At 38.8% G+C, this 25097-nt stretch overlaps 1 protein-coding gene across 1 annotated transcript; it reads right to left on the minus strand.

Annotated features, from left to right (window-relative positions):
* Window positions 1–5724: 5724 nt before the first annotated feature.
* On the minus strand, window positions 5725–24794 carry LOC133088691 (zinc finger protein 684). The gene is made up of 5 exons (XM_061186728.1): window positions 24685–24794; window positions 23223–23260; window positions 12107–12233; window positions 11686–11781; window positions 5725–6863 (listed from the first exon to the last, which is right to left on the minus strand). The coding sequence occupies exons 2-5, from the start codon at window positions 23235–23237 to the stop codon at window positions 5959–5961; spliced, it is 1143 nt and encodes a 380-aa protein (XP_061042711.1). The 5' UTR covers window positions 23238–23260; window positions 24685–24794; the 3' UTR covers window positions 5725–5958.
* Between the last annotated feature and the right edge of the window lie 303 nt (window positions 24795–25097).

Below are 25097 nucleotides of genomic sequence, written 5' to 3' on the forward strand. Positions count from 1 at the left end.
CACTCTGGCTGCTGTGTGGAGAATAAACTGGAGGAAAGCCAGGGTACAACCAGTTAGGAGGTCATTAGAATAATCAAGAAGTGAGATGATGGTGGCTCAGACCAAGTAGTAGCAGAAGAGCTAGTGAGAAGTAGTTGCATTCAAGGTCTAGTTTGAAGGCAGACTCGATATTGATTTACTGTAGATCATATGTAAGGTATGAGAGAAAAAGGAGACTCAAGGATGATTCCCAAGTTCCAGGTGTGAGCAAGTGAAAGGATGGAATTGCCATCAGATGAGATGGAGAAGGCTGCAAGAGGAACACATCTAGGGAGAAGGAGAGAGAGCAGGACCTGTTTTGAACGTGTTGAGTTTGAGATGCCGATTAGAGACAACCAGGTGGTGAAGTTGGGCAAATATGCTTGAGTTCAGGAGAGATGTCTACAAGAAATACATTTGGGAGATATCATTATATAGATAGACTTTAAAACCATCAGACAAATGGGGTTACCAATGAAGAGCATATAGAGAGAGAAGAGAAGAGGTCTGAGGATAGAGCCCTGGGATATTCCCAAGTTGAGAGTTTGTAGAGATGAGAAGGACTCAGCAGGGAGACTGAGAAGGAAAGATCAGTGAAGCAGGAGGAGAACCAGGAGAATGTGGCTGCTGTAAGCAACGTGGAAATAAATGCTTCACAGAGAACCGAGGGCTACATCGCGTCCTAAGCTGTTAATAATTAAGGCCGACGACTTGGTCATTGGATACAGCAAGTAGAATTTTATCGGTGACCTTTACCAGAACAGTTTCAGCGGAGTGGTGTAGGGGAAAGCCTATTTGGAATGAGTTTAAGAGAACATGACCTGAAAAGTCTAGATTGGGGGAATTTCAGTGAGAAAAAGAGATGGTTTCTGTGGAAAAAAAAAAATTCAAGAAGAAAAAAAAAAGATGGAAGGGGAACGGGTAGATTAACAGAGTGCTAAAACTAGCACTTTGGTGAAAGTTTGATGAGGAACAGGATATTATTTCCCCTGAAAATTACTTAATTACCATTTTTCCCTTTGTAATTAAGTAATTAATTAAGGGAAAAATGGTAATTTTACAATGTAGAAATGTGGTGGATGCCACCCTAACCAAGTAATTAAAGTTAAAGTGACCAGTAATGGGACTTCCCTGGTGGCGCAGTCGTTAAGAATCCGCCTGCCAATGCAGGGGACACGGGTTTGAGCCCTGGTCCGGGAAGATCCCACATGCTGCGAAGCAACTAAGCCCGTGCACCACAACTACTGAGCCTGTGCTCTAGAGCCCGTGAGCCACATCTACTGAGCCCGCATGCCACAACTACTGAAGCCTGCGCACCTAGAGCCTGTGCTCCACAACAAGAGAAGCCACCACGATGAGAGGCCTGCGCACTGCAACGAAGAGTAGCCCCTGCTCGCCACAACTAGAGAAAGCCCGCGTGCAGCAACGAAGACCCACCTCAGCCAAATAAGTAAATAAATAAATAAATAAAATTTTAAAATAAAATAAAAAAAAACTAAGATCACCAGTAATAAGGCAAGTTTGACATTGTGCCTCCTGGCATGAAATGCTAAGAATATCACTTACATGATATACTTGCCCAAATGCATAACTTGAATCTAATAATGAGGAATCATCAGACCAACCAAAACTGAGGGGCACTCTACAAAATCGCTGGCCTGTACTCTCCAAAAATATCAATGTCATGAAAGATGTTGAAAGGCTGAGGAATTGTTCCAGATTAAAGGAGTCTGAAGAAATATGACAACTAAATACAATGGGTAATCCTGGTTTGGATCCTGGACCAGAAAAAAAAAAATTGTTAAGAAAAACATTATTGGTTTAAATGCAGTGTGGTATCTTGGATTGGATCCTAGATCAGAAAAAGGACATTTATTGAAAAACTAGTGAAATATGAATAAAATCTGGAATTTAGTTAATTGTGATAAACCAGTGTTGGCTTCTTAGTTGTGCTCTGGTAATAAAAGATGTTAACTTTAGGGGCAATAGGTGAAGGATATAAGGGAACTCTCTGTACTAGCTTTGAAACTTTTCTGTAAACCTAAAATTATTCCAAAATTAAAAATTTCTTTAAAAAAGAACAGTATTGAGACAATTGGGGAATTTTATGGATGATAGATTATAGTATTATACCAGTGGTAAATTTTTTTTAATTTTGATCATTGAACTGTGGTCATATAACAGAATGTCCATGTTCAAAGGGGTGAAATGTTTTTGGACATCTTCTCAGCCTCACTTCTTCCTTTTTTTTTTTTTCTGCCCACAGCATGCAGCTTGCAGGATCTCAGTTCCCCAACCAGGGATTGAACCCAGGCCACTGCAGTGAAAACCCAGAATCCTAGCCACTAGGCCACCAGGGAACTTCCTCTTCTTCCTTCTTTTGGTAACAGACCCTATTTTTCTTTTGGGGGACTACTCTGCTCCTATTACATGAGATCTTGGTGGTAATGTAAATCAAGGTTTTCTGTGGTATCAATCTGTCTTTTCAGTGGTATGTACTAGCTCACTGGAAATAATATGCTTTTAGTTTTGCAAAGGAAATTACTAAAAGACTAAAGTGCTTCTAAAAAAATAAGAGACCATTGTTTCTTCCTCATCATAGGTGAGTTTAACACATTTGCAATTAATATTATTATTGATATGCTTTTATTTATTTCTACTTTTTTTTTGGCTTTCTATTTATTATATCGTTTTCTGCAACTTTCACCTTTCCTGCTCTGTTGGATTTATGAAGTTTTCATTATTGCTCTCTTCAGATTTTGAAGTTACACATTATATTTCTATGCTTTTCTAGTTACCCTTACTTTTTTTTACACCTTTATAAAGCCTAAACTCTCTTTTTCCAGAACTCAAGGACTCCTAAACTTAGATCTGCCTTTTCCACTTTTTCTGTTTTCTTCTTTTCATTATACTTTCTGTATTTGATTCTTAAAAATTAGCATATATGATATAATCAGAAAAAAATGAAGTTTCATTGGGGAGAAAACGCCCTATCTGCCATCTGTGTATAAATAAAAGAGAAAGAAGGTATTTTTCAGTGATTTTTTTATAAAGTAAAAAATGAAAGAAAATCTCAAGGTATGACAAACTCTTAGAGGTGGGAAAAATCGAGGAAGTTCTCATTTCGATTGTGTATGGCTGTTTCAGCCACAGAATACAAATAGACTAGGGAGTTCTGGGAATCTGAGATGTTTGGATGGAACTAAGCATAGTTTTGGTTTTCTTCTTGCCAAAATCTCGTATGGCCTAAGCCAATGAGCTCAGTGACAAAAACTCTCAAGGTGGCAGTTTATATTTGTCCAGTAAGGAAGTATATATATATATATATATATATATTTTTTTTTTTTTTGGCTGCATTGGGTCTTTGTTCCTGAGCGTGGGCTTTCTCTAGTTGCAGCAAGCGGAGGTTATCCTTTGTTGTGAACGGGCTTCTCATTGCGGTGGCTTCTCTTGTTGCAGAGCACAGGCTCTAGGCACGCGGGCTTCAGTAGTTGTGGCACATGGGCTTAGTAGTTGTGGCTCACGGGCTCTAGAGCGCAGGTTCAGCAGTTACGGCGCACGGGCTTAGTTGCTACGCGGCATGTGGGATCTTCCTGGACCAGGGCTTGAACCCATGTCCCCTGCATTGGCAGGCGGATTCTTAACCACTGTGCCACCAGGGAAGCCCAAGGAAGTATATTTTAACTTGCTCTACTGTATTCCTTCTTCCACTTAAGGGAGTGAATTAATTTATGGAACCTAGATAACATGCTTCCTGACATATTACAATTAAAATTCCCTTGTTTTATTCACAGACCATCGCACACCTCTTGCCACCTCGACCTACACAGCTGCTCTTCCAAGGGGACCTCACATCATGCCGACAACAGTAGAGCTCCCTACTGCCTCCTAATACGTGTCCTCTTCCTGTAGCCTTACATAGTTTGGAGTTTCTCAGATGAGAAGCATGGGCATGGGAAGGGGAGATAGGATAGGAATGGAAAGCAGAGTAGGGTAAAACAAGTATTTCATGTAGGAAATGAGAGAAAACTGTTGAGTTGAAAAAAAAAGGCAAGTCCCGTGACTATACATACCTAAAGAATTCCCTGTGTGGCTGACAAATGGATTCTGAAGACAATTCCAAAAGAAAGAAGGTAACAGAAATTTTTGAAACTGCAAGAGTGTAACCAGTATGCCACCTCCTAAAACAACTGGGAAAGTGTTAAAGAAAAAAGGTATTCAGTGACATTTGTTAAAGATGACAAATGACAAGACAGACTTTACTCAGGACCAGTGTGATAGGTACAGGGACCACTGCCATGGGATTTTAGTTGGGGAGAGATTGCGCTCAACTCTGAATACACCATGCACAAGTAGGAATTTATAGCTAAGGAGTAGGGTAGGGGTCAGTGGGTGGAAAATTACTAAGAGAAAACATCACGGGTAAGGAGGGTTCTGGCTGAATCTGCCTTATAGGATTCCTGCTGAAGACAGGCTAGGGTGATCAGACATCACCTGAAGGATGATGGAGGATGAGGAACCTGATCAGATATTGAGGGTGCAGGGTTCTGGTTAAAATGACTTAGCAGGGTTCTTCCTAAAACTAGATTTTACAAGTAAGTGTGCAAGTGGGCCTCGGAAAGGTTCAGGAGCCTGACTAAAGTTTGGTCAAGCAAAAAAGTCAGTAAATAATTTAGATCCTTAAGTGCTAGTATGCTTGTTCAGAAAAAAGCACTATCATTCATTTATAATCATTACTCAGCATTACTCTTCAAAAAATGGCCAATGAGAGAAAAACAATGTAATATAGTTGTAACTGAGCTTAAACTTGAAAAGGCTTGATTTCTGAATTTAAGTTCAAGCTGTTTTGTCACAACTCAAGAAAAGGCATAAAAGTTTTTTGACATTATCAAAGAATATTGTGAACAGCAGTAAAAACTGTAGCTTAAATAATGGTTGGTTCATCCTTTTAAGGGAACATGTGGAACTTACAAAATGTCACGTTCCAAAGTGAAGTTGCTAAGCAAAAGAAAATGTGCTCTTTTCAACTCGATTAATGCTGCCTGTGCTGTCACATGGTAAATTCCAGGCACCCCTAGGAGCTAAACCTGTATCAATTTCTTACAAGAAAACAAAAAATAGACCCCAAAGCTCACTCCCTGAAAGTTGCAAAGTATCATGACACTCTAGTTTATTAAAATGAAATGTAGATGATACCCTAGTTAACTACTACTTGAGCTATGCTTACACCTTAGATAAATACATCAATGAAAAAGAACAGGAATATTTGAAGGGCAAATGTTTTATTTACACACTTATTTAAATACTTCTTTTCCTCAACTGAGTACTTACTGTAATACAGAATACAACTGCTTTCCCCCTCTCAATTGGTATCTTGTTAAATTATACATATGTGTAATTCTATACATCTTTATAACAAGTTTGAGAATGAGATTCAGTAACACTGCCATACCCCTTAAAAGTGCCAGCAAATGGGTGAAAATATTACTGAAATTCATACTACATATTAAACCACATGTTTTCACTTGCATGTTACTGTTAGGGTTGGAAGAAAAAAATGGTGAAATTTACTGCAGAAACTCTTAATAGATATAATTTAATATAATATATAATATAAACATTTTATACTCACACTTGCATAATTGTATAATTTGTTATAAAAATTAAAAATCAGAGATGGTAAATGTAGTTTTCACTGATTCCTTGATTGTTTAATTTATGCTTACTTTCCAAGCTCTATGTGCATTTATAAATTAACTTTTTCTGTGATCTTTTCTCTAAAAACTTTATTATCACTTGAGAACATGATTGGCATTGGTTTTTTTAATGGGAATTTATTCTTCCAGTTCATTCAGGTTGGTGGATTTCTCCTCACCATAAATTCTCTACTTAATAAGGTTTATCAAATATTTAAAGTTTTCTCAGATTCATAAGTGAATATTACATATGAATTTTCTGATGTACAATAAGATTTGACTTCTGGGAAAATGCTTTCCCACATTTGCTACATTCATAGGGCTTTTCTCCTGTATGAATTATCTGATGTCTGAGGAGATGAGACTTCTTGATGAAGGCTTTGCCACATTCAATACATCCATAAGGTTTCTCTCCTGTGTGAATTCTTTGATGCGTAACAAGCACAGAAGTGTTGCCAAAGGCTTTGCCGCATACGATGCATCGATAGGGTTTCTCTCCTGTATGAAATCTAGAGTGTTTATAAAGGGATGAACTATACCTGAAGGTTTTCCCACATTCCTTACATTCAAATGAGTTCTCAAGTGTATGTGATTTCACGTGTTGAGTAAAGGAGGAGTTCCAGGTGAATGATTTCCCGCATTGACCGCATTCATAAGGCTTCTCTCCAGTGTGGAGTCTCTGATGGACCAAGAGTTGTGCTTTATGCGTAAAAGCTTTCCCACAATCACTGCACACAAAGGGTCTCTCTCCATTATGTATTTTCTGATGAGTTGCAAGGTGAGCCTTCCTGCTATAGGCTTTCCCACAGTCGTTGCATTCAAAGGGTTTTTTTCTTGTATGATTTTTTTCATGTCTAATAAAATGAAACTTCTTTTTGAAGGCTTTCCCACATTCACTGCATTCATAACAGTTTTCTCCAGTATAACATCTATTACAATTAAGTAAGTCTGAAGTAGGTTGCAAACTCTTCCTATATGACTTACATTTATATGATTTTTTTCTTGTAGGATTAAGACTTGTGCTCATATTATAACCATGAAGTCTCTTCACAGTCAGAATTTTATTGAACATGAACAAAACTGAATTCAAAAAATTGTCTTTGCTTTCGTGGTGCTTGTCTGATTCATCAATAAGTGGGCAGTCAGCTTCTAAAAAGGAGTACAGTGAAACATTCCTAGTTAATTTTTGCCATCAACAGTTATAGAAACATATATGATTTCAAATCTAGTCTCTCATTCTGAAACAAATCTGTATTTGCCTTGCTCCTCAGCTTTAAGAATAAAACTGCTAAAGAGGAAATGGGAGCACAGAATGACAATGAGACCAGATGGCTTAACTTGTGACCTAAGGAAAGATAGAAATAGCACAAGGTACAGTAAGGAGGGTACAAAGGAAATCAAAAAGTTGCTCAATTGCTCAACAAGGGCATATGGTTAGCTCACAGAATGAAGAGAGCCCACTGTAGAGATGTGATCAATGGACCGGGTAGCCAGGGGAACAAGAGACAAGGGAGTTAAGGGAAAATATCAGAGGGAAAACTAGATTTGGAGAAGGGAGATCAGAATCAGGGTCCTTACTACCTAATTCCTAGATTACCCAGGTAGAATAGCTCCTTACTTCCCTCATTCATATCTCTTTTTCCTCTTGATCATCTGGCACAATGTCACTTCCCTTCAGGAACATTTTTCTATCTCCAACCCTCTAACCTCATCCAAACCACGGCTGAGACATATCTGTAGACAGGGCTCCAACTCTACTACAGCTGGGATTCATTCTTACACGTACCTGTAAGCCTAGGAACACAAAGGTCTAGCAGGTCATTTGAGGGTGTGCTATTCTTAGCCCAAGCACAGATTCTATCTGCTTGTTACCATTTTTATTCAGGCTGAGTTTTGATATATGACAAGTACTGCTTTTACATCCTCTTTCAATCTGCCTAACAAACTAGTCCCCAGAAAGCCTCTTTGCTCCTGAAGTCACATTTTTAGACTCCTAGTCTCAAAACCCTATAAATCCCAAATCCACTGTTCCATTAAAAACAAAAAAAATTAGGGAGGGGGTTATAATTCCCCACTCCTGAATTTCCTTCCATGTGGAGTTACTACAATACCCCTAGCCTTTTGCTTCATGCCTTATCCTCTGTGGAGCTGGCTGAGTAGTGGGCTATAGCCATTAATACATATTTCTTTATTGAGTGGTTCTAAATGTGGGGACTGGGTTCCTGTCTTCTTTCCTCTCTACTTCAACCAATGAGAAGCAGCATCCTGTGTTACCTTGGCCAACAATAACCAACTGAAAAATCCAGGGTAATCAGCCTGGTGAACAAAAATATGCAATACAATGAATTCACTCATGGTATCTAAGCATGCACTGCTCTAGCCCTCAACAAATACCTACTTCTGTTCCAAGGATTCTAGATTCTAAATAGCTACAATCATTTGCTCATGTTCCTTCCCCACCTTAACTTGCCCTCCTTCATCCTCTCTCATCCTATCTAGTATTTAGATATCCTTTAGGGAGGAGCCATTGTTCCATGATCTTAAAAAAAAGGCCCCTCCAGTCTTTGCCTACTTTAAACTTTAGGCTCCATTTTCTCTGAACTTCTAAGACAGTCATCACTGCTGCCTAAACCATTTATTTTGACAACTAACTAGATTAAAACCGCAATGTTACTGTGCATTGAACAAATGTTCCACATTCATCAAATTTTAAAATATATGGCTATGTTTTGCCTTTTCAACTACAATTTACACACCTGGAAAAACAATTTTTTTTTTCTTTATTTGAATCCTTCTCAGGAAACATTAAAAAGCCTTGTTGAATGAAAGGATAAGAAACATCCCCACAATCCCTGACTTTACAAAAATGAATTAATTAAATATTCATTGAACGTCCATGATGTGCTCAGCAATGGTGTAAAGAAAAAAAATGATACTGGACTTTCTCTTCAGGGAGTAATCATGAGAAAACATGCCTTAAAGCCACAGGTTTTTTTTAAAGTCTTAAAAGCCACAGGATTAAAAAAAAATCTAAGATAGTATATGTCAAGTTTTCGTGACAGAGCCATAGTAGAGTTGGGATGGGAATTCAAAGAAGGCAGAGATCAATGTAGGCTAAAGTTACCATGAAAGAGGAGAAAATTGAATTCAGACTTCATAGCATGCTGGTTTTGAAACCGAGTGGGGCCTTGAGGGGCTCCCAGGCACTGAAACCGTGAGACCTGGGCACTGAGGCCTCCTTTTGTCCACCATTTCTTCCAGGCAGGACTCCAGCCTCCATGACCTTCCCTGAGTTCCAAAGGGTGGATTTGAACAGTTGCTAATCAAGGGAGGAGCAGCTAAGAAACCACCTGAGGCAGGATTAAAGGGACCAGAGAAGCTCATCAAGATTAAGAGAAGACCATCTGAGACTGAGGGAGTGCAAGCCCTGCTCACACCCTAATCTTGTCAGGACCCCACCTTTGAACCCCTGTTATAAAGCCCTTAATCAAATCCTCTGGGGGAGAGACACATAGTTTTTCAAGGCAGAAGCCCAGTGTGTCTCCCTTTGCCTGGCAAAGCAATAAAGCTATCCTCTTCTACTTCACCCAAAACTGTGATTTGATTCAGCATCGCTGTACAGAGAGGCCGAGCTTTCGGTAACAGCTTTAGTTAGATGGAGCACATCAGAATCAAAAGAACTGATGCGGAAAAGAAAACTGTGTACAGAGGATGCTAAAGAGTCTAATTGCATGGAATAGGGAAAAGACGGACAATTCTGGATAAACGAAATGGGATCACATACAGAGGGATAAGCCATTTAAATACCATAATACAGGTTATACAGGAATAACATATTTGTCAGAAGAGTGACAAGCAAAATGAAATAATTCAGATAAATCTTGCAAGAACATCTAAGATAAACCAGAAAATAGGCTGGAATTGGCAATATAAGTATTTACATAAACAGCCGAGATACCATATCAGGAGTTAAAATTCATTTGATTTATGCCAGTAGTAATTGGGGTTCCAGGGAATTTAAAACACATTTAATTGGTATCTTAATCATTTGAAACATACTTCTTTTATGGACTCTGTGCAAAGGGAAGATTTTATTTTGAGTCAGTCTTGGATAAACTAATAGTTGAAATTATAGGTAATAAGTCACAATAGTATTTAAGGAGAAATTCTTAAGAGAAAAAGCCAAATTGCTTACCACAGTGATTTTGTGACTACAGAGCAGCAGGCCAGTCATTACCTTTTATTGTAAGGATAAAGGTAAAGGGTTGAAGAATATTAAAAATTGGTTACTATGAAAAAACAGACAATAAGGCCAGGTAGGGTAAAATTATGGGAATGGAAAGCTGGTGAGGCAAAGATGCTGGAGATGGCACAAAATAAATAACTGTAGTCTTTAGAGTGATGAAGTTTCTGAGGGAGTCACTGTGAACAGAATTGCAGAAGATGGAACAGAAGTCAAAAGGCAAACGGTGAGGGCTTCCCTGGTGGCGCAGTGGTTGAGAATCTGCCTGCCAATGCAGGGGACACGGGTTCGAGCCCTGGTCTGGGAGGATCCCACATGCCGCGGAGCAACTAGGCCCGTGAGCCACAACTACTGAGCCTGCGCGTCTGGAGCCTGTGTTCCGCAACAAGAGAGGCCGCGATAGTGAGAGGCCCGCACACCGTGATGAAGAGTGGCCCCCGCTTGCCGCAACTGGAGAAAGCCCTCACACAGAAACGAAGACCCAACACAGCCATAAATAAATAAATAAATAAATAAATAAAATTAAAAAAAAAAAAAAAAAAAAGGCAAACGGTGAGGGCTTCCCTGGTGGCGCAGTGGTTGAGAATCTGCCTGCCAATGCAGGGGACACGGGTTCAAGCCCTGGTCTGGGAGGATCCCGCATGCCACGGAGCAACTGAGCCCGTGAGCCACAACTACTGAGCCTGCGCGTCTGGAGCCTGTGTCCCGCAACAAGAGAGGCCGCGACAGTGAGAGGCCCGCGCACTGCGATGAAGAGTGGACCCCGCTTGCCACAACTAGAGAAAGCTCTCGCATAGAAACGAAGACCCAACACAGCCAAAAAAAAAAAAAAAGATAAAATAAATGAATAAATAAATAAATAAATAAGTCAGGAGCTCTTAAAAAAAAAAAAAGCAAACGGTGAATAAGCTGTGAGAAAGGGTGAGGGCAGATTAGCGAGGAACTAATTCAAATAAAGTTGGAAGACAATTTCCAAAAGATATCAATATTATCAAGTGAAGCAGAAAGATGCACTAGAAGGTAGATACCCCAAGTTAGCCGTAAGACTAAAGATGAGCAAGGTAGGGTACACAGGGGGAGTATATGCTGCAAGAAAAGGAATGAGTTTTTTTAAAAAAGGAAAAAAATTAGGAAGAACATATGTTATAAAAGTTTTGAAATAAAAACAACTAACATATGCTGAACACTTACTGTCTCCACTATATGAAGGGTTTTGCTTGTATTAACTCATATAATCTTTACAAAAACCTGAGGTAAAAAGTAATGTTATCCCTATTTTATAAATAAAGTTGTGCTACAAAATAATTAGGTTAGACAGAGGTTGGTGGAATAAGACTTCAAATCCACATAATTTGACTACATTATTAGAAATTGATGTATGGAAAGATCTGCCATCATGTTGAGGAGGGAAGAAGAATGAGGATTCTAGGAACTGAGAGAACCAACAAGCACTTCGACGGAACAGGCAGCGTGAGGAGCCAGAGCAGAGAGGAAGGACATCCTCCCACACAAGAGCTGAGAAACAGAAAGAGCAGCCACGTGGAAGAGTGGAAGTGAAGGTGCCATCTGGGGATCTGAGGATGTTGTGTCAGGTGTACCCAGTCACTTTCAAAGGTGTGTGGTTTTAAGAGGTGCTTCCTGAAAAGTATTTCAGAGGTGCCTGTCCCTCACTCACCAACTGAGATCTCAGTTCCAGAGACTCCCATCTACCTGCTTTCTCTGACTCACCTGGAGAGCGCCAACGTGGGTTCTCTCCCTCCACCATCCATGGCTCTTGTCCTTGCTCCACCTTGAAGATCACTTTTGTTTTGGTGACTGGACACCCTGTTCATGGGAAACAACACAGAACTGGGGACAAAGTGCTAGGAACAAACGACTACCTCACAATTCGGGTTTGCCTCCTGGAGTCTTAGGGCCTGTGAAGATGACAGACAAGCTTTAGAACAGAAAAGACCCTTCTTCATTTGGGAGGCAGAAGCATTAAACAAATTATCTGATCCCCAAAGGGGATTAAGAATCTTTGACCACTAAAATTCAGGGACAAACTTACTAATGCTTCAGAATGTTCACAGCTTTCGCAGGTCTTAAAGGAAGGGCACTATTAAAACATAATGAGTTACACTGAAAAGTTACCACCCACTGTCCTTACCCATTGAGATGAGGTTTCTAAAGTTCTCCAACATCACATCCCAATACAAGGTTCTCTGATCACAGTCAAGCAGCTGCCACTCCTCTGGGGTGAATTCCACAGCCACATCCTGGAGTGTCACTGATCCCTGTAATAGTACATGGATCTTCAAACTAAAGTGTGCATCATTTGGGGACTTGTAAGAGAATCATGGCAGCCTCTTAGGATCATATCATGTTCATTGTTGAATTTTCAGAAAGTAATGTATGATAACTACTGTACACCTGATTCAGAAATATACTTTGTGATAGAAACAAAAATTATATTAAAAATATTCAACTAGTGCCAGGATAATTCAATGGGGGAAAGAATGGTCTTTTAAACAAATGGTGTTGGAACAACTGGATCTCCACATGCAAAAAAATGAAGTTGGACTCCCCTCAACACACACACCTCACATCATATATAAAAATGAACTAAAAATGGATCAGAGACCTATGTGTAAGAGTTAAAACTAGAGATGACCCTTGAACAACTTGGGGGTTAGGGGTGCCAACCTCCCCACAGTTAAAAATCCACATAATAACTTTACAGCCCTCCATATCCGAGGTTCCACAACCACGAATTCAACGAACCACAGGTCATGTAGTACTGTAGTATGTATGTATTGAAAAAAATCTGCATATAAGTGGACCCACACGGTTCAAACCCGTGTTGCTCAAGGGTCAACTGTATATAATTCTTAGATGAAAACAAGGGAGTAAATCTTTATGACCTGGGATTAGGCAATGGTTTCTTACACATGACAGAAAAAGTGTAAGTGACAAAAGAAAAAAAATAGATAAATTGGTATTCATCAAAATTAAACATTTTTAAGCTTCAAAGGACACCATGAAGAAAGTGAAAAAGACAATTCACAAAATAGGAGGAAATATTTGTAAATCATATATCTAAAAAGAAACTTGTATCTAAATTATAAAAAGAATTCTTACAACACAACAATAAAAAGAAAACCCAATTTAAAAATGGGCAAAGTATTTGAACAGACATTTTTCCAAAAACAGATATGGTCCATAAGCACATGAAAAGATGTTCAACATCATTAGTAAATACAAATTAAAACCACAATGAGGTATCACTTTATACCCAATAGGATGGCTAAAATCAAAGGCAGACAATGACAAGTGTTAATAAGGATAGGGAGAAACTGGAACTCTCATACATTGATGGTAGAACTGTAAAATGGTGCAGCAACTATGGAAAACAGTTCAGGAGTTCCTCAAAATGTCAAACATAGAGTCACCATATGACCCAGCAATTTTTCCTAGGTATATATGCAAAAGAGTTGAAATCATACATCCCCCCCCAAAAAAAACCATACACAAATGCCCATAGCAGAATTATTCATAATAGGCAAAAGTGGCAACAGTATGAGTATCCATCAACTAATAAATAGATAAACAAAATGAGGTACATCCATATGATCCAATATTATTCAGCAATAAAAAGGACTCTACAACATAGATGATCCTTGAAAATTTTGTCCTGGGTGAGAGAAGCCAGTCACAAGAGATCACATATTGTATGGTTCCATTTGTATGAAATGTTCAGAATAGGCAAATACATATAAACATAAAGTAATTCAGGGCTGGGGGAAAGAAGGAATGGGGAGTGACTGCTAAGGGATATGGGGTTTCTTTTGAGAGTAATGAAAATGTTCTGAGATTAGTGGTGATGGGTTCACAATTATGATAATATACTAAAAAACCCCACTAAATTGTATACATTTTAAAGGGTCAATTTGTAATATATGAATTATGTCTCAATAAAATTATTTTAAAATATTACTTATATGTTCTTCATTCATTCACTCATACAATATTCAATGAGGACATACCAAGTACAGTACTAGAGATACAAAAAAGAATAAAATTTTTACTGCCCTCAGAGATCTTACAATCTATTAGACACTGCAAAACAAACATGTAAAGGTAATAAGATGTTAGAGGGGCTATAAGGTTAATAGGCCAGACTCACATAAGCATAATAAAATAGAAAAATACAGATTTTTTAATATGATAAAATATATCCTCTCAACCATAAAGTCAAAATCATGTTTAACTTAAACTGAAATTAAAAAGGCATGTGGCAACATGCCTACTGCAAAGAGATAGTTAAGACCATATAAAGCAGATGTCAGCAAACTACAACCCACAGGCTGACTGCTTGTGTTTGTAAATAAAATGTAACTGGAACATAGTTATGTCCATTTGTTTACTTCAACTACAAGAGCAGAGTTGAGTAGTTGCCACAGAGGTTATATGGCCTTCAAGCCTAAAATATTTACTATCTGTCCCTTTAAAAAGTTAAGAGAGGGACTTCCCTGGTGGTCCAGTGGTTAAGACTCCTCGATCCCAAAGCAGGGGGCCTGGGTTCAGCCCCTGGTCAGGGAACTAGATTCACATGCCGCAACTAAAAAAGCCTGCATGCCACAACTAAAGATCCCACACACGGCAACAAAGATCCCACATGCCACAGCTAAGACCCGGTGCAGCCAAATAAATAAATAAATAAATATTTAAAAAAAAAAAAAAGTTAAGAGACTAGGCAGGGTTTACCCCAGGAATGCACAGATAGTTCAATATTGGGAAATGTATTAGAAATTCTTTAAACTGTTATATTAAAGAAAAAATATATTATTTTATTGACAGGTATAAAAAAAATGATATGAGGAAAAAAGTTCCCAATTTATGAAAATAATCTTAACAAGCTAAAAGTCCTTAACTTGATTTAAAAAACAAAACAAAACAAAAAAAACAACTATCTACCAGATTACAAGAGGAAACAGTAAGACACTGGAAGCATTCCCACTAAAACTGGAACAAAAAAGATTTTGGCTAGAAATTACATTCAAAATTATAGTTACTAGAAGTCCTGTCCATTGACATATAAGACAAGAAAAAAAAATGGAGCCTACATATTAGGCAATAAGGGACAAAACTCCATTTGAAGAGTATATGATGGTCTATCTAGAAAATCTAAGAATCAACTAAAAAACTCTTGGACTTAGTAAGAGTTCTGTAAGTTGACATAAAGTCAAATAGATAAATCTATACTTTCCTCTACACCAGAATAGCCAATTAGAAAATATAATGAAAAAAGATCCATTCCATTCTCAATAGCAACTTAAACCACATGTAAGAATAAACATCATAAGAAATGTAAAAGAATTACCATAATAAACCTATAAAACTGTAATGAAGGACCAAAAAACACTGAATAAATGAAGAACTCACAAATAACAAATGCTGGAGAGGGTGTGGAGAAAAGGGAACCTTCCTACACTGTTGGTGGGAATGTAAGTTGGTACAGTCACTATGGAGAACAGTATGGAGGTCCCTCAGAAAACTAAAAATAGAATTACCGTATGATCCAGCAATCCCACTCCTGGGAATGTACCTGGACAAAACTATAATTCAAAAAGATACATGCACCCCTTGTTCACAGCAGCACTATTCACAATAGCCAAAACATGGAAACAACCTAAATGTCCATCGACAGATGAATGGATAAAGAAGATGTGGTACATATATACAATGGAATATTACTCAGCCATAAAAAAGAATGAAATAATGCCATTGGCTGCAACTAGAGATTATCATACTAAGTGAAGTAAGTTAGAAAGAGAAAGACTAATACCATATGATATCACTTATATGTGGAATCTAAAATATGGCACAAATGAACCTATCTACAAATCAGAAACTGACTCACAGACATAGAGAACAGACATGTGGTTGCCAACAGGGAGGAGGGGAGGGAGAGGGATGGTTGATAGATGCAAACTATTACATTTAGAATGGATAAACAACAAGGTCCTAACGTATAGCACAGGGAACTATATTCAATATCCTGTGATAAACCAAAATGGAAAAGAATATGAAAAAAGCATGTCTCTATTTGTATAACTGAGTCACTTCGCTATACAGCGGACATTGGCACAACATTGTAAATCAACTCTACTTCAATTAAAAAAAATGGAGCTCTCAGCCCCCGCTCCGGCGGGATCCTCAGTCGTTTCCCGTTTCTCTCCGCAAATTAACAGTTTCCTTGTATTTTGTGATTGTAAGAAGAATACTGCTTTTTAAAAAAATGCCTACTCCCTGCAACTGTCCAGTATTTTTTGGCATCCCTTAAATTTTGCATTAAGGGCAGATGTCTCACTTGCCAGGCTTCCTCACCCTAGACCTGGTCCTACCACGAGGAGTCTACTTACTTCACAGATTAACATGGTGTCTGACTCAAAAGCCGTGTGGATGAAAGGCTCTTGGTGCTCCAGCCAGGCATCAGGGCTGTGCCTCTGAGGTGGGAGAGCCAACTTCAGGACACTGGTCCACAAGAGACCTCCCAGCTCCACGTAATACCAAACGGCGAAAATCTCTCAGAGATCTCCATCTCAACATCAAGACCCAGCTTCACTCAACGACCAGCAAGCTACAGTGCTGGACACCCTATGCCAAACAACTAGCAAGACAGGAACACAGCCCCATCCATTAACAGAGAGGCTGCCTAAAATCATAATAAGGCCACAGACATCCCAAAACACACCACCAGACGTGGACGAGCCCACCAGAAAGAAAACATCCAGCCTCATCCACCAGAACACAGGCACTAGTTCCCTCCACCAGGAAACCTACACAACCCACTGAACCAACCTTAGCCACTGGGGACAGATACCAAAAACAATGGGAACTACGAACCTGCAGCCTGTGAAAAGGAGACCCCAAACACAGTAAGATAAGCAAAATGAGAAGACAGAAAAACACACAGCAGATGAAGGAGCAGGGTCAAAACACACCAGACCTAACAAATGAAGAGGAAATAGGTAGTCTACCTGAAAAAGAATTCAGAATAATGATAGTAAGGATGATCCAAAATCTTGGAAATAGAATAGACAAAATGCAAGAAACATTTAACAAGGACGTAGAAGAACTAAAGAGGAACCAAGCAACGATGAAAAACACAATAAATGAAATTAAAAATACTCTAGACGGGAGCAATAGCAGAATAACTGAGGCAGAAGAACGGATAAGTGACCTGGAAGATAAAATGGTGGAAATAACTACTGCAGAGCAGAATAAAGAAAAAAGAATGAAAAGAACTGAGGACAGTCTCAGAGACCTCTGGGACAACATTAAACGCACCAACATTCGAATTATAGGGGTCCCAGAAGAAGAAGAGAAAAAGAAAGGGACTGAGAAAATATTTGAAGAGATTATAGTTGAAAACTTCCCTAATATGGGAAAGGAAATACTTAATCAAGTCCTGGAAGCACAGAGAGTCCCATACAGGATAAATCCAAGGAGAAACACGCCAAGACACATATTAATCAAACTATCAAAAATTAAATATAAAGAAAACATATTAAAAGCAGCAAGGGAAAAACAACAAATAACACACAAGGGCATCCCCATAAGGTTAACAGCTGATCTTTCAGCAGAAACTCTGCAAGCCAGAAGGGAGTGGCAGGATATACTTAAAGTGATGAAGGAGAAAAACCTACAACCAAGATTACTCTACCCAGCAAGGATCTCATTCAGATTTGATGGAGAAATTAAAACCTTTACAGACAAGCAAAAGCTGAGAGAGTTCAGCACCACCAAACCAGCTTTACAACAAATGCTAAAGGAACTTCTCTAGGCAAGAAACACAAGAGAAGGAAAACACCTACAATAACAAACCCAAAACATTTAAGAAAATGGGAATAGGAACATACGTATCGATAATTACCTTAAATGTAAATGGATTAAATGCTCCCACCAAAAGACACAGACTGGCTGAATGCAGACAAAAACAAGACCCATATATATGCTGTCTACAAGAGACCCACTTCAGACCTAGAGACACATACAGACTGAAAGTGAGGGGATGGAAAAAGATATTCCATGCAAATGGAAATCAAAAGAAAGCTGGAGTAGCAATTCTCATATCAGACAAAATAGACTTTAAAATAAAGACTATTAAAAGAGACAAAGAAGGACACTATATAATGATCAAGGGATCGATCCAAGAGGAAGGTATAACAATTGTAAATATTTATGCACCCAACGTAGGAGCACCTCAACACATAAGGCAAATACTAACAGCCATAAAAGGGGAAATTGACAGTAACACAATCATAGTAGGGGACTTTAACACCCCACTTTCACCAATGGACAGATCATCCAAAATGAAAATAAATAAGGAAACACAAGCTTTAAATGATACATTAAACAAGATGGACTTAATTGATATTTATAGGACATTCCACCCAAAAACAACAGAATACACATTTTTCTCAAGTGCTCATGGAACATTCTCCAGGATAGATCATATCTTGGGTCACAAATCAAGCCTTGGTAAATTTAAGAAAATTGAAATCGTATCAAGTATCTTTTCCGACCACAATGCTATGAGACTAGATATCAATTACAGGAAAAGATCTGTAAAAAATACAAACACATGGAGGCTACACAATACACTACTTAATAACGAAGTGATCACTGAAGAAATCAAAGGGGAAATCAAAAAATACCTAGAAACAAATGACAATGGAGACACGACGACCCAAAACCTATGGGATGCAGCAAAAGCAGTTCTAAGAGGGAAGTTTATAGCAATACAAGCCTACATCAAGAAACAGGAAACATCTCGAATAAACAACCTAACCTTGCACCTAAAGCAATTAGAGAAAGAAGAACAAAAAAACCCCAAAGCTAGCAGAAGGAAAGAAATCATAAAGATCAGATCAGAAATAAATGAAAAATAAATGAAGGAAACAATAGCAAAAATCAATGAAACTAAAAGCTGGTTCTTTGAGAAGATAAACAAAATTGATAAACCATTAGCCAGACTCATCAAGAGAAAAAGGGAGAAGACTCAAATCAATAGAATTAGAAATGAAAAAGGAGAAGTAACCACTGACACTGCAGAAATACAAACGATCATGAGAGATTACTACAAGCAACTCTATGCCAATAAAATGGACAACCTGGAAGAAATGGACAGATTCTTAGAAATGCACAACCTGCCAAGACTGAACCAGGAAGAAATAGAAAATATGAACAGACCAATCACAAGCACTGAAATTGAAACTGTGATTAAAAATCTTCCAACACACAAAAGCCCAGGACCAGATGGCTTCACAGGCGAATTCTATCAAACATTTAGAGAAGAGCTAACACCTATCCTTCTCAAACTCTTCCAAAATATTGCAGAGGGAGGAACACTCCCCAACTCATTCTACGAGGCCACCATCACCCTGATACCAAAACCAGACAAAGATGTCACAAAGAAAGAAAACTACAGGCCAATATCACTGATGAACATAGATGCAAAAATCCTCAACAAAATACTAGCAAACAGAATCCAACAGCACATTAAAAGGATTACACACCATGATCAAGTGGGGTTTATTCCAGGAATGCAAGGATTCTTCAATATACACAAATCAATCAACGTGATACATCATATTAACAAATTGAAGGAGAAAAACCATATGATCATCTCAGTAGATGCAGAGAAAGCTTTTGATAAAATTCAACACCCATTTATGATAAAAGTCCTGCAGAAAGTAGGCATAGAGGGAACTTTCCTCAACATAATAAAGGCCGTATATGACAAACCCACAGCCAACATTGTCCTCAATGGTGAAAAACTGAAACCATTTCCACTAAGATCAGGAACAAGACAAGGTTGCCCACTCTCACCACTATTATTCAACATAGTTTTGGAAGTGTTAGCCACAGCAATCAGAGAAGAAAAAGAAATAAAAGGAATCCAAATCGGAAAAGAAGAAGTAAAGCTGTCACTGTTTGCAGATGACATGATACTATACATAGAGAATCCAAAAGATGCTACCAGAAAACTACTAGAGCTAATCAATGAATTTGGTAAAGTAGCAGGATACAAAATTAATGCACAGAAATCTCTTGCATTCCTGTATACTAATGATGAAAAATCTGAAAGTGAAATTAAGAAAACACTCCCGTTTACCATTGCAACAAAAAGAATAAAATATCTAGGAATAAACCTACCTAAGGAGACAAAAGACCTGTATGCAGAAAATTATAGGACACTGATGAAAGAAATTAAAGATGATACAAATAGATGGAGAGATATACCATGTTCTTGGATTGGAAGAATCAACATTGTGAAAATGACTCTGCTACCCAAAGCAATCTACAGATTCAATGCAATCCCTATCAAACTACCACTGGCATTTTTCACAGAACTAGAACAAAAAATTTCACAATTTGTATGGAAACACAAAAGACCCCGAATAGCCAAAGCAATCTTGAGAACGAAAAATGGAGCTGGAGGAATCAGGCTCCCTGACTTCAGACTATATTACAAAGCTACAGTAATCAAGACAGTTTGGTACTGGCACAAAAACAGAAATATAGATCAATGGAACAGGATAGAAAGCCCAGAGATAAGCCCACGCACATATGGTCACCTTATCTTTGATAAAGGAGGCAAGCATATACAGTGGAGAAAAGACAGCCTCTTCAATAAGTGGTGCTGGGAAAATTGGACAGGTACATGTAAAAGTATGAAATTAGAACACTCCCTGACACCATACACAAAAATAAACTCAAAATGGATTAAAGACCTAAGTGTAAGACCAGACACTATCAAACTCTTAGAGGAAAACATAGGCAGAACACTCTATGACATAAATCACAGCAAGATCCTTTTTGACCCAGGTCCTAGAGAAATGGAAATAAAAACACAAATAAACAAATGGGACCTAATGAAACTTAAAAGCTTTTGCACAGCAAAGGAAACCATAAACAAGACCAAAAGACAACCCTCAGAATGGGAGAAAATATTTGCAAATGAAGCAACTGACAAAGGATTAATCTCCAAGATTTACAAGCAGCTCATGCAGCTCAATAACAAAAAAACAAACAACCCAATCCAAAAATGGGCAGAAGACCTAAATAGACATTTCTCCAAAGAAGATATACAGATTGCCAACAGACACATGAAAGAATGCTCAACATCATTAATCATTAGAGAAATGCAAATCAAAACTACAATGAGATATCATCTCACACTGGTCAGAATGGCCATCATCAAAAAATCTAGAAACAATAAATGCTGGAGAGGGTGTGGAGAAAAGGGAACACTCTTGCACTGTTGGTGGGAATGTAAATTGATACAGCCACTATGGACAACAGTATGGAGGTTCCTTAAAAAACTAAAAATAGAACTACCATACGACCCAGCAATCCCACTACTGGGCATATACCCTGAGAAAACCATAATTCAGAAAGAGTCATGTACCAAAATATTCATTGCAGCTCTGTTTACAATAGCCAGGACATGGAAGCAACCTAGGTGTCCATCATCGGATGAATGGATAAAGAAGATGTGGCACATATATACAATGGAATATTACTCAGCCATAAAAAGAAATGAAATGGAGGTGTTTGTAATGAAGTGGATGGAGTTAGAGTCTGTCATACAGAGTGAAGTAAGTCAGAAAGAGAAAAAGAAATACAGTATGCTAACACATATATATGGAATCTAAGGGAAACAAAAAAAAAAAGGTCATGAAGAACCTAGTGGCAAGATGGGAATAAAGACACAGACCTACTAGAGAATGGACTTGAGGATATGGGGAGGGGGAGGGGTGAGATGTGACAGGGTGAGAGAGTGTCATGGACATATATACACTACCAAATGTAAAATAGATAGCTAGTGGGAAGCAGCCGCATAGCACAGGGAGATCAGCTCGGTGCTTTGTGACCACCTAGAGGGGTGGGATAGGGAGGGTGGGAGGGAGGGAGATGCAAGAGGGAAGAGATATGGGAACATATGTATATGTATAACTGATTCACTTTGTTATAAAGCAGAAACTAACACACCATTGTAAAGCAATTATACTTCAATAAAGATGTTTTTTTGGGGAAAAAAAAATGGAGAACTCATTATTGAAAAGTTATGAATTCTCTCCAAATTAATCTAAAAGTGTAATGCAATCACAATAAAAATACCGAACACACCCCCTTATGGACCTTGACAAGCTGATTTTTAAATTCACATGGAAGAGAAAATGCTCAAGAATTGCTGAAGACTCTGGAAAAGGAGCAAGGTTTACTTATGGATCCAGGTGAATATTAAAAAGGATATGTACCTGGACTTACAAATTGAGTTCATATAGCACTTCTTGGCACTATGTTCTCTGCTTATTCTAGGGAACACTCTAAGAAAGTCACAGGAGGGACTTCCCTGGTGGCACACTGGTTAGGACTCCACGCTCCCAGTGCAGGGGGCCTGGATTCAATCCCCAGTCAGGGAACTAGATGCCAAATGCATGCCTCAACTAAGAGTTTGCATGCCACAACTAAGGAGCAGGTGAGCCACAACTAAGGAGCCCGCCTGCTGCAACTAAGACCTGGTGCAACCAAATAAATAAATAAATAAAAATAAATTTAAAAAAAGAAAGTTATAGAAAAACTGATGTTATATTTATCACAGGATTGTTACTGTCAATATTGTTTCTAACACTATCTCTATGAAAACCCATTGCGGGAATCCCCTGGTGGGCCGGTGGTTAGGACTCAGCACTCTCACTGCTGGGTCGCGGGTTCAATCCCTGGTTGGGGAAGTAAGATTCCACAAGCCTCGGGGTGCGGCAACAACAACAACAAAAAGAAAACCCATTGTAAGATATTTTCTTTGGAGAATTGTGCCAGGAAAAAATTTACTTATCCGGGAAATTGTTCTGCTTTATTCTCAAGGACAAAGCCAGTACTTTAAAACGTTGGCTATCCATTTTCTATGATCACCAGAAAGACTGGGTATACATATGCAGCTCCAACTAAGTGCAGACCCTATAATCTGGATATCAACTTAGCACTTTTGGACCTGATCCATTCAATTTACGTTTTCCCTGACTATACATTTCCTTTTTATTATGTGGATTTTTTTTTTTTTTGGCTGCGCCGCACGGCATGCAGGATCTTAGTTACTCGATGGAACCCGCGCCCCCTGCAGTGGAAGCACGGAGTCTTAACCACTGGACCGCCAGGGAAGTCCCTATATGGATTTTTTAAGAGATTTAAATAGCAATAAATGGATGCCTTACCTCTAAGTTGATCATTTCTGCAGCTCTTACACAGAGATCTATGAAAGTAGAAATGGGGAAGAGAGTAAAGACATGAGAAACACCAGGACTGCAATGTAGAACCCTGCTCTATGAAAACAGAAGCACACACACTGCAGTCTCAGAAAATGCCACCCAGTGGGAGAACGACATTTCTAGCAAGTCAGAAAAGTCTACATTTTACAAGCAATGATCTCTGTATGTGTTATTAATATATGGAGCTTAGATAAGTATCTTGTACATTTCTGTCCTACAAACCTAACAGCAAGTCGTTAACCTTTAAACCAGTGACTTTTTTTTTCTCCCAGAAATGTATCCTAAGTAAATACAAATACTTGTATCCTAAGTAAATAATGAATGAGTTAAAAGGATAACTAAAAGCCTGACCTCCGAAGCTCAGTATCTTTAGAAGTCATTCCTTCCTGTGATTCTCTGGTCTCTGTTCTGTAGCTGGAGTAAGAGATCTCAAATAGGTTTCTTGAGAAGGCTGGATCCAGGGACCCGGCGGGGAGGGGTGGGGGCGGATTTTTTTTAAGCTGGAGTCTTCAGTTTAGACTCTAAATCTGTTTCTCCCTCTCCCTCCCCCTCCCCCTCGGAATTCACCATCTCCTATGAGCCCAGTCTAGGCTTTTTGAAATTCCAACCAGCACTGCTAGGGCCCTAGAAAGGCTAAAATGTGCAAGATGGACTCCCAGCTTTATTTCGTCTTCACTGGAAAATCTGAAGATTCACCAAGAGATCCTTAAAAAAAAAAAAAAAAAAAAAAAAGACACACCGAATTTTACTCAGCATACATTACTCAAATATTTCAAAAGGAAAATATGTCCAACGCTTTGTTTTGCAGGTTTTTTTCATCTTGCGAAAAAAATGAAATTTGAAGAAAACTCATCTGGATTTGAATCTCAGATCTTCTACTATACTAAACTGTTTGAGTCTAGGCAAGTTAACTTCACCTCTCTCAGCTTCAGTTAATTCATATGCAAAAATGGAGAATATTTACTTCAGATGATTGTTGTGAGAATACCCTAAGAGTGCATCGAAGTTTCTCTAGAAACACTTTATTCCTAGATCCCTTAACATGGTTTAATTTTAAACCATTGTAAATGGTTTTAAATGGTTCTGGTAGGGCCAACTGTGCTCCTGTAATCAGGGAAGGTGTAGTTTGATGCACAGACTTCTACACAGTGTCCTTTACTTGCAAGGGCAGGAATGCAAACTGAGCTTGCTCTAGCCCCACCCGGGATCTAGGAACCCTCTGAGTGGCGGTCGGGCCCTTCTCTTGCTTTCTCTGAACTACTCCAGAATTGAACAGGACCCACACACCCAAACACGAAGTCACCGCACGTGAGAGTTTTAAGGTTTTATTTTCAGTTCGGTAAGCCAATAAACCGGTCCCTTTCTTCCCGCCCTTCCCTTATGTCCCCCAAGTTCTGCAGAGTCATACCTGCCAGTCTTTCACTGCCACACTCCCAGCTCCGACTCTAAGCTGGAGATCAGGTTACGGAGATCTCCCAGATCTGGGAGAAACCCCCACTCTCACTTCATACAGTGCTGGTTGGAAAATTACAGACTACAGGCTACTGCTCCACTGCGCGTGTGCGGAAGTAACTGCCCACCCAGAGATTCCCAGGCTCCCCCGCGGTGCAGGCTATTCATCGGGCACTACATTTCCCATAAGGCTTGTGGAGCTCGTTTCCGGAATGCGTCACATGCTTCTGCCTCTTTGAGGGGAGATTCGTGGGTTAGTATCTCTGGAGCCGCTTGGAGAGCCAGGGTCATTTATAAAAGGGAGATGTATATATCCTTTTTGTTTAAAATGATAGACATCAGAATTTTTTTGGAAATTTTATTTTTTTA

This window comes from Eubalaena glacialis, chromosome 3, assembly GCF_028564815.1.
Source record: "Eubalaena glacialis isolate mEubGla1 chromosome 3, mEubGla1.1.hap2.+ XY, whole genome shotgun sequence".
Lineage (NCBI taxonomy): Eukaryota > Metazoa > Chordata > Mammalia > Artiodactyla > Balaenidae > Eubalaena > Eubalaena glacialis.

Coding starts and splice junctions, on each gene's coding strand:
- LOC133088691 (XM_061186728.1), bottom strand. Junction 11,782..12,106: donor TAGAAACCTCATCTCAATGG/GTAAGGACAGTG, acceptor TCCCATGAACAG/GGTGTCCAGTCACCAAAACA. Junction 6,864..11,685: donor CCCACGTTGGCGCTCTCCAG/GTGAGTCAGAGA, acceptor ACTCCTTTTTAG/AAGCTGACTGCCCACTTATT.